Below are 16,891 nucleotides of genomic sequence, written 5' to 3' on the forward strand. Positions count from 1 at the left end.
GAGGGTGGGAAGAAGAAGAAAAAGAAGAAAAGAAAGAAAAAAAACTCACATTATGCTAAATTATTTGGTTATATGAACTTAAATATATTAAATAATTTATTCAAGAAAAAAGTATAACTAGATTCTAAACTATACTATGACAATTGGTCAATGGTTAAATTTCCTTTTCAAAACAACAAGCATTCAGATGCATTAAATATTTATTCATCTACTGTTACTTTTATTATCAAGTATTAATTCAAAAAAATTTTTTGTTACAATGTTATAGACATTACTATGATTTCATCACAAGGCCCGCAATTAAACAGGTGGATTTTGAAATATTTTCAAGAAGAGACCAAAATATTACTTAAAATAAAACTAAGAAATATTACAATTACATATGTCATAGAAAATTATATTATTAGGATGATAAATCTTAAAATTATTTTCCTGGAGTATGCAAGTAATCTCCAGTCACAGTATGTTTACATTACACCCCATAACATTTTTGGTTTTATTTAAAAATAATTGCATACAGAATATTTGTTTTTGTGTTTATGTTTGATATCTGTCCTTTTGGAGAGAGAATGAATACTCACGAGATGTCATTACAATTTAAGACACAAATAATTAATAATCAATTCAGCTTAGGTTCTATCAATCACAGATTAAACTGGTAAAAAATAAAAATAAAATAAAATAACCTTCATTACCTGGAGATAGATTTCTGAATTGAGGTCTATGTAAGGGAATTCCTTAAACATATTCCATTTGTTTTTTATTAATTAAATCTGCATATTATTAAGTAAGCTACAGCAGAATAACCAATATGCATAATTTTCTAGAATTTTAGTAGATAAAGGGTTATGAGTAGGGCCTGGAATTTTTCGCGATCGCGAATTTTGCAAAAATTTGCACGAATTTCGCATGAAAACGCGAAAAGTAAGTACATTCGCAAAAACCACAACATTTCTATATTACACTGTGAATATATCCCCGAAAAGTACCATTACAGTAGAATCCCGCCGATGCGAGCCCCCTCTGATGCGTCCATTCCGTTTATATTACAGTTTTTTGAGAAAACATGAAAAATTTGAGCAGAGAAAGTCGAAAATTTGAGTAAAATCGGCTGAAAAACAAGTCTGTTACACTTTGTTGGGCTCTATGTGTTCACGTTTATCTTGGCGAGAGCTGTACTGTAAGCAGCCAGGCATACAAAAGACGTCTAAAAATAGATACCACCCCTCTAGACTGTCCACACGGCAGTGTCTAGCCGAGCTCGGCGTGTCCACTATCGCACGAAAAGACGTCTCAGCTGTCATGTTATCTTACCCGCCCGGCGGCTTGATGTGACGCGACACTTACCTCTCCCATCCCCTGCTAATTCTTCAAGGCTCATCCCTCCCAGAGCCACAAACCATGCAAAAACAATTCCCCCCCCCCCTCCTTATCAAACTAACATTTCAACACATTCCCTCCCTTATTTCAACCTTCTGCGTGAGAAACTGTCAGCATGTTTTTTTTTTCTCTTTTTTTTTACGCTGCGAAGGGACATGGAAAAGATAATTGCTTGAGCTGTCAAAATAAACATCGCTGACTGCAAGGGCAGGAGCGCATCCTGTCGGTCTGTCGCTGTGATTATCTACTCCAAAAAAATTGTCACAGCATTTCAGGATAGCATTGTTCTTATTTCTTTCGTTTATAGCCGAATGTTTTCTACCTGATCCACACAAGGTTAAAGTATCCTTTAACCCAAGTCTTGTGTTTCAGCATAATTACCTTATTTTTACATAAGCCGTGTTCCTCTATGGTTCTGATGCTCAAAATTGATCTGGGGTATAGTTCACACTAAGTTTCTTCTCATTTGTGCGCTGGGATTTGTTCAAGTGGCAACCCCGTGTTCCTCCACTCCATTAAATACGAGCATATCAGTATCAGAAACATGGGTTTTATTGTACTGACAATAGCACAGTGATGTGCACATTATGCAACTGTAAAGTTTCATGGGATAGAAAAGATTTCATTGACAAACACCTAAAGTCGGCTAAGCATGTGGCATTGGCAGCAAAAAAAAAAAAAATTGTTAGTTGCAAACATCTATAGCAACGTGTCTGTTTTGTGTAACTGTTTTGGATTTAATTGGCTGTTATTATGCATATTAGCCTATTCCTAGTATACATGGATTGTTTATTAAATATGTAAACTTATTATATTCAATAAGTGCACAATTTAGTCAACATTTAAAATACCGGTAAAATTTCCATTGCATAACGAAAATACCGACTTTAAACCACCGCTTTTCTAATTTGAAAGTACCGCTTTTTGCATACTGAAAACACCAAAATTTTCCAGGCCCTAGTTATGAGTCATGCAAAAACTGAGCCCAATAGGCAAAAACTAATTTCATTTTCGAATTCAGCACTCACAACTTAGCTAAGAATATCAATCACATTTTTTGCAACAAAATGCTGCAGACCAGCGTTATCGAACTTGAAAGTAAACACACAATTTCAAAATTTTAATCTCGTGTCAAACTATGTGTAACATTAAACTTTATAATTTTTTGAAATTATTAAAAACAGCTTAAATACATGGTATCTAATGCTTCACAATTGAAGCTTTCAGCAGCACAGAAATTAATAACTTAAAAAAATTTTAAGACCAGAAATCCAACTTGAGGCAAGATCGATCAGGAGTCTCATCTCAAATTGTTTTGAGTATTGTATTTACGAGTGTCTGCTTGGAATAAGACAATCGACATTTAAGACCTTTATTAGCAAATTTGAAGTACACAGGAAGAAGGTATCACGGAAGACAAAGGAGAAGATGGGAAGAGCAGATAGTTAAAGGAATGCATGAGAGAGGAGATGAACCGGATAGAATGAAGGTAGAGGAATAGTGGAGGGAATATGGATGCATTTTACTTTGCTGACCTGTCTGCAGGCTGGAAGCAGTTGATGATGATAATTAATGTAACTCAGGGGTGCAACAGGGGGGGGGGGGGGAAAGGGTATTTGTCCCCCCCCTTTCTGAAACCTTGAAGTGGGGGCAAATGGGGGCAAAGAAAGTGCTGTGTAATCAATTTTTAGATAATAAAACTGCTTAAATAGCACCATTTTCCACCTTGAAATACAAATTTTCCCGGGGGAGGACCCCCGGACCCCCCCGCTTCAATAGGGAGGATCGATGATTCTTTATAAAAAGGTATATTGCCCCTACCTTTGGAAATTTAGTTGTTGCGCCCTTGATGTAACTCTATCTTGGGTACTTATTTTTCCCAGAGAATCTAGGAATTAAATCGGTACATTCCTACTGTTCAGACTGTACATTAGTGTGTGCAATTTTGTGTTAGTAACATCGATTAGACCTCAACGTAATCAGTGCTTCTGAGAAGTCTCTGAATACTTCAAGTTTGTATTTCCCGCGCTGTGTAGTGTGCAACCATTATTCAGCATCATCTGCCAATAGTTGGCAGCCCTGGACTTCCAGCCGGAAGTCAAGTCATAATTTTTCCATCGTGGCGGTGAGTGGTACTACGGTGTAGCCTCACCGTCGAATTGTTTTACTATGATGGCATCTGTAATCGTCATCGTATACAGTCCACTCAGTTATCGCGCTGTAACACCTGCATCTGACGCAACCGGGTCCGGCAGTGCCAGCGCGCACGTACCCTGTAGCTCTTGGCGAGGATCCTCATCTGGGCGCCGGCCCCGGGCACGTACACCTTGGCGAACTCGCGCAGCCGGACCGCCTCCTTGGCGTCCGTGTCGGCGCAGCGCCCCCACTGGCCCTGGCCGGCCCGGGAGACCTCCGCCTCGCGGGCCAGCCGGGCCTCCAGCTCCTGGCCCATGCGCTCCTGGACGCTCTTCTCGTGGCTCTGCAGCTGGAGTATCAGGTCGTACACGGCCCGCAGCTTCGTCGACAGGTTCTGCTCACAGACGGAACCCTCCCACTCAATTAAACATGTCCAAACGTCTCGTTCCCATTGATGGAAAACTGCTGTACCTCCTGAAAGCACACCTATAAACAACCATGTCCTACACATTTCCATTTACGAACATTTAGCTTTACAGTTTAATCCCCTAAAAAATTCATAAATTTATACTTTTATAATTTATTCATTTATTGTGGATTTTGAGTGATGGCCAAACAGTGAGGGGGACAAACTGGCTGATACTATAAAAAAACACAAACTACTATTAGTCTATCACAGGGATGCCACCAAGAATGGTTATAAAATCCCGTATTAGACCATAAAAACTCCTGTAAAATCCTGTAATGAGAAAATTTCTGTAAACAGGTTTTTCATTTGCGCCAACATTTTTTTTACAGCTAAGACACAGGAGAAAACAAAGTATTATAAGCATATTTCTTCAAAAATCAGCTTTTCCTTCATTCCAGTTGCATAGGCCTACTTTAAAATAATTATAATGAATGTAGATAAAAAACTGATAAGTTTACATGTAAAGAGTTAAGTACCAGTATGAGGTTCTAACAAAAATCACTTTAAAAATATACACACAGACTATGGCGTATTTCCGGGCATTTCTTGCCTGAACACTCCAACTGCTTCACTGCTTCAGGTTCCTAGCTTTTTTTCTCAGCTCATCAGTGGGTTTGAATTCCAGCCCCAAATTTTTGGTCCTGTTGTGGCAGTGCAACAATGCATTCAACATTGGCATTTCTAAACAACAGCGACCGTTTTACCGGGTTCCAGCCACTTTAATTCTACTTCCCACACACATTTATATCGTTGTTTATACAGTGTTCGATCTAGAGATGCCTTGCATTTTCTTTCCATTTCTTTCAATTACAATCTCCACAAAGATGCAAGCCGAATTTTTTGTACGTAACAATTACTTTAAAATTAACAACAAACTGTAAACACTATGTCAATCCATCATAGAAATCGTGATTGCATGGTATAACAACACAGACTGTAAAAACACAGTCACAGATATCACTTCGCACAAATATTACTAGGCGTGTTCGTTACACGCACGAACGCACCATCGCGCAGAAAAGAGAAACAGAACACGGTGTCTAAAACATATTTTAGTTTCATATTTGTTGAATAACACACTAGATAAAGTATGAAAAAAAAAACAACAACAGAAATCTCTTCTTTTTTTTAATGAAACTGACCTAAAAATAAAACCATAAAATCATTTCCCCAATAATTGTGAGTCGCCTTACTTCAGGGTCAACTTATATTCGGATGAATACAGTATATATACACAGAAGACATAACATACACATACATACATATTCATTCACATAGCAGATTGGAAATAACGAAATAAACAACAAGCAATAGCCACAGTGACTTCTGGAGAATGTACTCACGTAAATAAATTATCTTTCACAAAGAAGCTACTGCTTGAGGAGTATCTAATAGCTGGTCTCATCACACGTCCATTACAAAACCACCACCTCACCTTCTTCCTCTGGGCCTCCTCGCTGTCCAGGAGGGCCCCGGACTTGACGTTGAGCAGGAACACGTGGTGGGCGAGGATGATGTCGTCCAAGGACTCCGCCTGGTGAACCTGCTTGATCAGCTCGTCCCAGGAGCACTCCAGCACTTCGAACAGCAGGTAGTACTGCATCTGGTGCACAAAGTGCACCATCTCCGAGATGAGAAGATGCATCTGCTTCATCAGCGGGACCAGCTCTGCCAAACACCAACCTCACTCAAAAACAAATACTTTATATGTTAATTAGGGATGGGCCGGCCAAATCCCTGAACCCTCACATACCATCTAGTATTTCAAATATTTAAGAATCCACGAAAATGACTTGAAGAAAAATATTGGAGCAAAAGTATTTGTAAGTAAAAGAATATTATTTATTTAGAAGTGTAGTCAATGGGATCATATGGCTGCAACTTCCCTTCATGGCGATAGGTAATTGCATCACCACCAATAACCTGTTTTCGTTGAAACTTTTTGAAATATGTATATCGACCACCGGCATCGGCGTCCAAGGCTAATGTTGCAGCCTTGGTGTGCCTCGGCTGTCGTTCCGAGAGATGTTTTGTTTTTGTCAATACCGTGAGTTAAAGTATAACCGCGGGACTTAATTTTTCTTCTTCTTATTTTCTAGTTATCAACAGTTAATTTCTGGCACCGAGCGCTATACCAATTGTCTGTGCTCAAGTGTAAAGAATCATCTCTGACTAATTAAATTTTTGGAAATTTTTTTAGTGAAGAATAAAAACCAAAAATACTTAGGTTTAAGGAACTATTTTCTTTTTTAATTGCAACTTTAACTTGGAAATCAACAAACTAACTTTTAAAATTTTAAAGCATCTTTCTTATCTTTCACATCAATACATAGTAGTTTCAAAGTATTTTAATCGGACTTCCGGACTTGTTACTTTGGGCCGCCTTGCTGGGCCAGTCTGCAACTTAACCATGTTTAATAGCACTTCCACTGCAGGTTTTTTGAATGATAATAAAAAAAAACAAGGCTTATTAAAGGGCACGGCTTATTTGGGTAAATGTGGTATGATACTTGATGATACTGGGTTGGATTACTTGATATTATGTAAATAGCTTTTTATCCATTTCAGAAGTATTTGTATGTTAACAACATATTTATTTTATGATCATATTTTTCTTTAGTTCATGTTTTCCAGTATTCCTGATTATTTACTTCATTTAATTTGATATATTTGTTAAAAACTATTTTGTAATTTAACACCTTTTTTTATTGTTTGGTTAAGTCTGGAATCTACCCCTTACAGTGCCAAATTTAAGCCAAGGGCAAAAGATGAGTGAGCCCTCGATATTCATAAAAAAATTCTCAGACTTGTTAAAAGCAACAATACTCTTCAACTTACCAGGAACCTTGTGCACCATCTTGGAGGATGTGACCTGCCTTTTCCACATCCCGGAGAGCACCCACTCCATTCGTTTCGTCCTCCAAAGAGCACTGAACAGCATAAGATATGATTCTCTTTCTTGCTTGAAGATCTGAAATGATAATTTACACTAGTATAAATCTTTTCGTACTTATTTAGAAAAATTATCATTTAAGGTGACAAGAGGGTAAGTGTGTACACTGCACTGGAAAACAAACAATCCTAAAGATGCCAAAGGCTTTAATGACCAAAGTCACAAACCAGATATATTCTCAGCTTATAGAATTAGTACTTGAAGTTGTCTCCTCACAGCCATTGTTAGAGCAGAGTTCTGTGTTTAAGTTGTGATATTCTGGCACTTTCTTTTGTCCTATTTACTACGGGTGGCCCGACAACAAAATACTAAAGATGGGCATGATCCACGTTTTTAAAAAAAAACTGGGAAGATATCTTTCCCGTTTCCTCAAATTTATTTGGGTAATATTCATGTCCATGTGTCATAATTCTTGTAAGCAAACTACCGTGTTTTCTAGCATAATCGTCGCACATTTTATTCTAAAATCAAGTTTGAAAAGTAGGGGTGTGACGAGTATGCGGAGAAAATTTTTTTTGTTACGTAAAGTTATTCATAAAAACAAAACCTGTTCATGGAAAGTACGTTTATTTAAAAAAAGGTGGAGTATACAAGAGCACGCCAAACAATCTATATTAATAATTCATTAAACAAAAACCTTTCTTCAACTTTAAATAGAAAAACCAAAACTCTAACACGAACACAAGCCACTTGAATCTGACGTGAACTAATGTGTCGTAGTACACACTTGCCACAAAAGAATGCGGGCTATCAAATGTAGTTAACTCGGCACCTGACAGAAAGTGCGCGTTGCATCCAATCGGCGAGATATCGATATTCGACTACGTGCGCGCGCTCTATACGGGAAGCAACATGACCAAACATGAATGATGCACTGGCTACATTTTTATAAGCGGTACGCTGCGGCAACGCAGACAATAAGATAAAGGAAATAACGCTTAAAAACGTCTTTAAAAGAAAATTTACAGGTCAGATAACTTCGTATTTCCGTTAATTAAATCAATAAGTGGTAATGACCGAAATTAAATTTTAAATTCTACTTTAAAATACATTGTTCTATAAGGAAAAGATACCTACACCGCGGCGACGCAGACGATCAGATAAAGGAAATAACGTTTAAAAAATCTTTATAAGAAAATTTACACGTCAGACAACTTCGTATTTCCGTTAATTGAATAAATAAGTGGTAATGACCGAAATTAAATTTTAGATTTCTACTTTAAAATACATTGTTATATACGGAAAAGATACCTACACAAAGCGCTCGGCATTTACATACTAGTGGGACCAAAAACATCATGCGAGTTTACGTGATAAGTTTTTTTATCCCAATTTTGACGGCCTAAAATATGGGTGCAACAATTATGCGATAAAAGAGGGTAGTTACAAAGAATGCTCTGCACTCTAACCTAATTCAATACATGCCTACATATAAAAACACACTATTTTAAGCAATTAAAAATATTAAGGGTAGCATAAAAAATTATTCATGCTCATACACCAGCTCTTTATTCAGTATTTGAAACATGCACAAAATATGTAATCAAATTTATTTCACTACTGTGCCATAATGATAGAGTCCATTACTGAAAATATGATAGCAGTGAAATTAAAACAAAAAGATTAATTTTCAGAAAAGAGACAAATTTAGCTCATACACAAACACACACACACACACAAACAAACACTCTCTATCTCTTTCAAATCAATATTTCAATTTTGATTATTTATTATGGTCACATACTCATTCAGCAATATTACAAAAATATTTACAACAAATTTCCACTTGGTTCTGGCAATTTTATTTACATATGTGTTGGTTTATGTTGCTTTCAGTGCAAGTCACAACATCTATTTTATCATAGATAAATGTAGCAAGTAATCTACAACTGTATAAACACGGTGATAGACCAATCGTAACCATATATTTAAAAAATGTTTCAACTTATGACAGGTCATAATATTAGGCTGAGCTTTGCATAAATCTATTATATACCAATTCAAAGAAAAAGGGTTGATGCCAACCTCTTAGTAATAAATTGGCCACACCTCTAAAACCTACCAACTTTATTTACAAGTGTTTTGGAGGGTTCAGTGAAGTTACCAAGTGTATAAAAAACCACAGGATGTTACAAATCTATGTGGCTGCCTGGAGTTCAAAAACTTTAACTTTTTATTACATTTCAGTGTTGATTGGACTTTTGGGCCTGCAATATCATATGTCCTTATATACAACATTATAAAGAATAATAAGATAATTACCATGTTTGAGAAATGATACCTACTAAATAATAGGTAAAATTTTAAAGCTGACCAATATTGAATTAACAGGGCTTTTACCAAATGTGGTAAAATTCCAGAGGAATCATAATGTAAACTTCTTAAGATTGTAAACTCCATGCACTTGGATGTCTTAAAGAGCGTCTACAACACTTCCTTCTTACGTAGAAGCACAATGCTTTAACAGACTGCCACACTCACGGTGCCAATGGGGCCAGCCACATGATAGTCGAGGCTGAAGATGTCCCAGCCCACGTCGTCCGAGGTGACGTGCAGGAGGATCACATCCAGCCTCTGGAGGATGTCAGCGTCCTCAAACTGAGCATTAGTCGCCCTGATTGCAGACTCCATTATCCCCATCAGGTTGTGAGGCAGCAGCTGGCTGGCCGACTTGTTCAATTCTGGTCTATGGAACACACAAAATCAACGAAAAGATTAAAAAGAGTTTGTAATTTATTTTCTTATCTAAACTATTCTAATAATTAAATTTACAAACATTATTTCACATTAACTGGATTCAAAAAGATATCACTAAGCAGGGTCTAGTAGAGCCCAAAAAATTTGACCTAACCTTGCCCGTTCAATGTCTCTTCACAATAATACATAAAAACAAATGTCTCAAAGTAATTTCATATTAATCTAGAGCAGTGCATAATACAAAAAATATATATATATTCTAAACTAAACATATCTTAAGGCAGTACTATGAATTTTCAAATAAATGCAATATAATACTAATACAAAAAAAATTCAAAAAAATTTGTTCTTTAGGGACTTTTGGATCTTTTCTATGATCAAACACATAATTCCATAAAACACTCAGCTTTAGAAAATCATCGAATTCTCATAGTGAGTGAGAAGACGAGAGAAGACTGCAAAACACCCAAGGAAAGATCAAATGTCCTCAATGCCAATACTGGACAACTGATATAAAATACCTACTTAATATCAACATGTCTTGAATTCTGTGCCTTAAAGTTTTCGGACATACGATGCAACTCTCGCTCTACTCATTTAAGCAGTTCCGTGAGGTGACATAAGACCTGCTGCCTTCGCTTTATTGACTTAAGCAGCTCCTTAAGGTGATGTATTTGTTGGAGATTACAAATGACAAACAATATTTTTTTCTTATTATTACACAATGTCATGTTCCAATTTCACAAAATCACCAAAAGGTACAGGCTATACGACCATTACTATTGAGACATCAATCACGCCAATGTTTTACACTTCCGGCCAGTGTGACCACACAAAGTTCATAAAACAAATTTCCTACCGAAACCAAAAGTCCCAAATACAAATTCATCTTTTACACTTTAATGATATTGCTATAATGTGTTACAACATAGCAGACCTAGCTAACAACCTTATTGAAGCATACAAAAAAAGACTTACAATATATATTGTTACAGTGGCCTCATATTTGAAAAAAAGCAATTTCTAAAGATGATGTTCAATCACACAGTTCAAACAGTATTAAGTCTCTTCCTCACAGTCTACTTACACAAGCAGCTCCATGAGGTGGCATATAAAGTCCCCTTGCCCTCACTCTACTCACTTGAGCAGCTCCATGAAGTGGCACATATACGCTCCCTGCCTTCGCTCTAGTCACTTGAGCAGCCCCTTGTGGTGGCACATGTAGTCTCCCTACCCTTGCTCTACTTACTCGATAGCTCTATAAGGTGGCATATGCAGTCCCCCTGTCCGCACTCAACTCACTTGAGCAGCTCCAAGAGGTGGTGCATTAAGTCTCCCTGCCTTTGCTCTACTCACTCGAGCAGCTTCTTGTGGTGGCACATGCAGTCTCCCTACTCACTCGATAGCTCTATAAGGTGGCATATGAAGTCCCCCTGTCCGCACTATACTCACTTGAGCAGCTCCAAGAGGTGGTGCATGAAGTCTCCCTGCCTTCTACTCACTCGAGCAACTCCATGAGGTAGCGTATGAAGTCTCCTTGGCCCAGCAAAAGGTAGCGCCTCATGGCCTGCAGGTGCTCCAGAAACTTGTACTGGTCAATCAGCACGTCCAGCACACGCTTGGATGTGTCCAGGTACGCAGAGTCCATCATGAACTGCAAGTTGCCCTCCCGCTCCATCAGGAACAACGAATCCACTGCAACAAATGAAAAATTGAGTACGCAAATCAGTACTTTCATCTCATTTATTAGGTACATACTTTAAAATCATTCTATGTATGTATCCCTAAAAATAGGCTTCTGAGATACGTGTCTTTTTTTATTTTATTTAAATCAATAATCAAAAATTAAAGTATTAATGAGTATTAATTATTTTTCAAATCAAATTTAAACATACAGTGACACATTTTTTTTCTTAGCACATTACACTTTTTCAAATTGAATTTTCTGGGATTGAGTCCCACTTGGTGTATCTATTGCCAACAAATAAGTCAAAAAATTGTTTAACTAAAAATACTGAAATAAATATCAAATTATATAACAATATAAAATATATTTTGAATACTCGCAGATCCCTGACTTGAAACCAACTTCACATTTGAAAGTTAAGTCATACCAGAGCTGAGATCGAAACTTTGACCCTTACCACACGAGTGTGCTGCATCATCTTTAATGGCAACAGAGGAATCAAATTGGTTAAAAGAAAGTTGAGGTAATGCTAAGGTTTGAACAGGTGGAAATACTAATGATGAGCTAAAATGACAATTATTAAAAAATTGTGATGTACCATGACTAGGGATGGTGATTGTTCCTTTTCGCGAAATAGATGCGAAAATATGGTAAATTATATTTTTTCCGCTATAAAATGTGAAATCTAGACTATTCCGAGATAAATGCGAAATCGAGGTAAAAAATGTAGATTCGTCTTCACTCTACACAATTTATTTACCGATTGTATTTCGTTTCAGTTCAGTATCAAAGGAAACCATCATTTTATGGCGTATTCAGCACAAGTATATTATTGTCACGTCATTCACAACACTATTGTTTGTAAATATCGAATGAAGAATGGCCATCCGTGCCTCGCGATTGTAAACAAAGCAAAGAACAGCTGGAAGATTGTCAGTCATCTTGCAGAGTACAAGTTTTTAGGCCACCATATTGCGACATCTCTGCTTCGCCGCGCTAACAATTGTAAGTCCCATTTTCTGGCTGTGTTTCACGTAAAAGCCACGTTCTTGTGTAGTCTGTGTAAGGTGGTGTGTTTACAAATACGTGCATACTCGTGAATGTGTTGTATACTGTTATTTCTCGTGGTAAAAATGGGATGAAACATCATTTCCATTCGCAATCGCATAAATCAATACAAAAGTGAACAGTTCTACGAAAATGATACAAATATTTTAATGTGCAATTTATGTAATCGCCGTCTGGAGTGTAAAAAAAAAAGATGTACTTGAAAAGCACATTAAATCTGAGGGACATCAGGTTGCAGAAAAAAGATTCACCGAGAAATAGGATGAAGAAAAAAAGTCGGTAAAACGGCAAGCAACCGTTTCTGGCATGATCAAAAATGAAAACAAAGCGAAAATTGAAAAAAAAAAAAAGTTTCAATAACATTATTTGTGCACTCTACATCAACTATGGCCATGAACACGGCTAAAAAATATTTATTGTAATTTTAAGTATTCAATTTATTGCACTCATAAGTGCTAAAAAGTTGTTTGGAAACCTGCCAAGATAGGCTATCTTTGTAGTTGTGCTAGATCTTTATTTATGGTGGTTGTTAATAATTAATATGTGTATTATTTAATGCTTTTTAAAAATACACTTTTCTTCAGTAATGTAAAATGAGAGAATTGGCTAAATCTTGTTTTTAAAAATGCTACAAAATGCTAAATTTCAAATTCAAAATGCTAAATGTTATTATTTTAAATGCTATAAATCACCATCTCTAATCATGACTAGGCTGTTCCCTCCACTTATTCTCACTAGCTGGAACTCGTAAGTTACTAGTTCATCTTGAATTTTTTTAGAAAGCCAGATCTGATGGTGGTGATGCTGCAAGAGTACTTCAGAGAATTGAGCAATAATGAGGTTCCAGTTTTGCAATGCGAGGCAAAATTTGTGATCGAGTACTGCAAATATTTGAAATTACATTTTTGGGCAGTGTTTGGACTTGTAAATATTGTGTGTAATTTAGTGTATAGTGTTTGAAACATTTGAATTTTGAACTTCCCGCGCTGCTTGCTAGCAGCGCCAAGTTTTTCAAGTTGGCTGCCTGCCAAGGCAGGTAGCCCTGCAGCTTCCGGCAACGAAGCAACAGTTGTTGTTGAACCATCATGGCGGTAAGTTGTGCTATCGGGCATGCTTGCTGCCAATCGAGTTGTTTGCGAGTGCATCATCATTAATTGTGTTGTTTTTATCTGGATTTTACAGTCTCGTACGTCTCTAGACAAAACAGGCAGATCAGTGGATACTAGCGAATTTTAAACTACCAGCTGGACATCTATTCTAAAATGGCAACGATTTCCAATGTTTTAAACTTAAACAGGGGTATACATGATTTTTGGGCACTGTAATTAAAAGGAATGTTTAACATTGGTTTGAATGTAAAATAAACTGTACCTCAAGAAAACAGAATACTCTGTGGGAAAATATAAATAATGATAATGTAAACACAAGTTTTCACTGTATTCAAAAAAAGTTGAAATATTTAGATACTTTTTTACTTGTAACAAGGATATCTCAAAGCATGTGGTATCCACTCTGAAATGCTACAGTCATGCAATAAAACGTACCACTGGCACAATCGAGTGTATGCTTCAGTTCCTCACGTCCTTTGAGTGGGGAGTAGTCGTGGCATATTTCACGCAGGAAGTTTATGCTCTTTCCAGTCGCCAGGATCTTCTTCGCTTGGGATGGTGATATGAAGCTTGGTACCATGATGTCACTGAGCAAAACAAGTGCAGATGTTACAACTACACCATCTCCCCATCACAAAATATTAGGATTGTGTGATATTCAGAAGAACAATTATTGATATAAACATTCAAAACATTCTTTTTAGTATTTTATAAATAAAATTCTTTAATAAGTGCAGATAACACAAAAATTAAAGGGCGTTTAAATGCCAGCATTGGATATCGCCACAGGTATCAGAGGTATCAAAAAAAATATACAAAAAAACTTTTTTTTTAAATATTGGGTGTGTTTATATGTTATAGTTTAATAATATTTATATCTTTTTTAATATTTTAACCACCTATATTCTTAAAATAAAATCATAAAAATTATTAACTTAGGCACTGTTTAACCACAATTAAATAAAAACAAAATGTTTACTCAAAAATTGACTGACCATTTTTAATAAAATTGTTTTAAAATTACAATTTAGTAAAAAATTACATTCCCAAACATACTTATAAAAAAATGTTTCAATTAATATAGTATAACCAGTAATTGCAACTGGAAACATACATAGTTATGCCTCGAATGAGGGAAATAGTGTACAGATGGAAAAGCCTCACAAAAGGTTACAAATGCAAGCAGATGATTGGTCGAAAAATATATTGTACTTTATGCTAAACTGTTAATAAAAACAAACAAATTGTATAAATCTGAAAGTTAAACTTCAAAGTGAGATACTTCGTAATGAGATTTCAAGGACCCTTTTACCTTAAAATCAGTGATTTTAAATTCAGATGTGCATAGTATAAGAAACATAAAACATGAGCGATTTTTGATTTGGCAAATTTTCTCTATAAATCAACAACAATAATGAGATATTTTATTCAAAATTAAATGTCTCCCATTTGCAAAATCTTAAATTAATTTGCAATGAAAAATCATCTCAGTTTGATAATGCTTCAACACCTACAGTTCACAAATTGAATGCTTTGCAGTATCAAATTACTTACAGAACTCTGTACTTCTCATGCCACAGCTGGTCACCCATGATGTTAGAGTTGGCGGCAATGAAGAACTCTCCGTGAGGATCATCGAGTTCTCCTTCTAGTATCCAGCGGCTTATCATTTCAAACACTGGCTTGCAAACCTGTGTTATACCAAAATATGTTACCACACAGAAAACACTAGCAAAACAATCATTACTAGAGCTGTACCAATTCACAAAATTTTGCCAATAAGCAGATACAAATGTTGCCGATTCACCGATTCCGAACTGATATGGAAGAAAATACATTTTATTTAAAATATTTTTATAAATTTACTAAATTACCCAAAATAGCTCATCTTAAGAACAGCATGCAAGGCAAATAAACAAGTATTTTAGTTTATAAAGGGAACATAACATCTCTTTTAAAACTCGTATTTTTAAGCTTGTTTTCATTTGTTTGTTGACGACCTGTTAGTTGCTTATTGAAACCTGAATTTACTAATGGAGGCTGGAAAATCTAATTATTTAATACATAACTATACCAAAACCATTACTTAATAATATGTTACTATGAAATATGTTAATTCAAAAACTACAACATTTAAAAAAAAAATTTAAAATGTACAAAATTGTGTGACTTTTTTTTAAATGTTAACAATTCAAAAATGGGAATTCGAATACCATCTTAACGGGTGCAGTGGGAAAAATTTATGGTACCAAACATTTATACGGAAATGGTTTTTATGTGGTCGCTTTGCAAGGGAAACAGTAAAAGTAATTTACGTTATGTGAAGTCCTCTATTATTTGGTTATTTATTTTTTATTCAATTTTAAAAACATAACATAAATTAATTAAAAAATATCTCTGTGATGATATAACGAATAATTCTTTGCAGTTCAAGAAGTTGGTATTTTCCATTGTTTGTAGTGGTAGCCATGATCTAACTTAAGCAAGTTTTTGTTGTTATGTAACTTTAACAAGCTGGTGATATATTTATTTTCGAGGTATTAGATTCAAGAACATTATTAATAAATCATAGGATGTTTAAGTTTGATAAGTACGGCTGGCACACATAAATAAGAAATTATGTTTTAAAGTATGTAGTAGTACAAAAAGTGAAAAGGGTATTGGTGGAGTTTTAGGTTATGAAAGGCACTTTGCTTTTTTCATAAATATTGGCATAAAATAAACAAGCATATTGTGAATCGGCAGAAACGCCGATTCAACTAAATATCGGCAAAATCGGCCTTTGTCTATTCTATTGGCACAGCTATAATCATTATTTCCAATGGAAACATAAAAAAATTTTATAAATATTTAATCAAGTCAAAAATTTAATTTTTGTTCGTTGATAATTATCACTGGCTTTAGCAGGAAATTTCCCCTCTAAAATTTTAGACAGAAATGGTTGAAGCCATACGTGCTGGGGCATCACACTAATAAAACAAAAGTCAACAATTGGATCCCCTTCCTCCCTGGCACCATTCAATTCATGAGCACCAAGTACATAGGTACTAAAATGTTTGGACCCCAATTTAAAGGGGATTAGGCCTTACCATATTGTGATCTCAAATATTTTGATACATCTTGCAACAAAGCTTCCATGCAAAATGTTTTTTGGTTTACCATGGCATACAACTAACTTTGGCTACTTGCTGCAGCCAACACTTGTGAATTGTTGTGATTATCATGATAGTTGTAGTCGCCCACACAAAATAACAAAATATTTTCTTGCGGCACTTCCTGACTAGTCTGTTAGTAAATATGTGGTTGCAAAAAGGTATGGAAGATCTCGGAGATATGATTTATGACTTGACATGCCAAAAATTGTAGGGATGTGCAAATCCTTGATTTTCAGT

General features: G+C 35.7%; 1 protein-coding gene across 4 annotated transcripts in view; it reads right to left on the reverse strand.

Moving 5' to 3' along the window:
* LOC134531821 (gamma-tubulin complex component 3) overlaps positions 1-16,891 on the reverse strand; it is a 41,666-nt gene that overhangs the window by 353 nt on the left and 24,422 nt on the right. For all 4 annotated transcript variants that reach the window (XM_063367778.1, XM_063367780.1, XM_063367779.1 and 1 more), the window contains 7 exons: positions 15,054-15,190; positions 13,935-14,086; positions 11,138-11,330; positions 9,420-9,624; positions 6,824-6,956; positions 5,421-5,653; positions 3,653-3,910 (listed from right to left, as the gene is read on the reverse strand). In XM_063367778.1, the coding sequence (XP_063223848.1) occupies positions 3,653-3,910; positions 5,421-5,653; positions 6,824-6,956; positions 9,420-9,624; positions 11,138-11,330; positions 13,935-14,086; positions 15,054-15,190 (1,311 nt within the window). The remainder of the gene's footprint in view (positions 1-3,652; positions 3,911-5,420; positions 5,654-6,823; positions 6,957-9,419; positions 9,625-11,137; positions 11,331-13,934; positions 14,087-15,053; positions 15,191-16,891) is intronic.

This window comes from Bacillus rossius, chromosome 5 (assembly GCF_032445375.1).
Source record: "Bacillus rossius redtenbacheri isolate Brsri chromosome 5, Brsri_v3, whole genome shotgun sequence".
NCBI lineage: Eukaryota > Metazoa > Arthropoda > Insecta > Phasmatodea > Bacillidae > Bacillus > Bacillus rossius.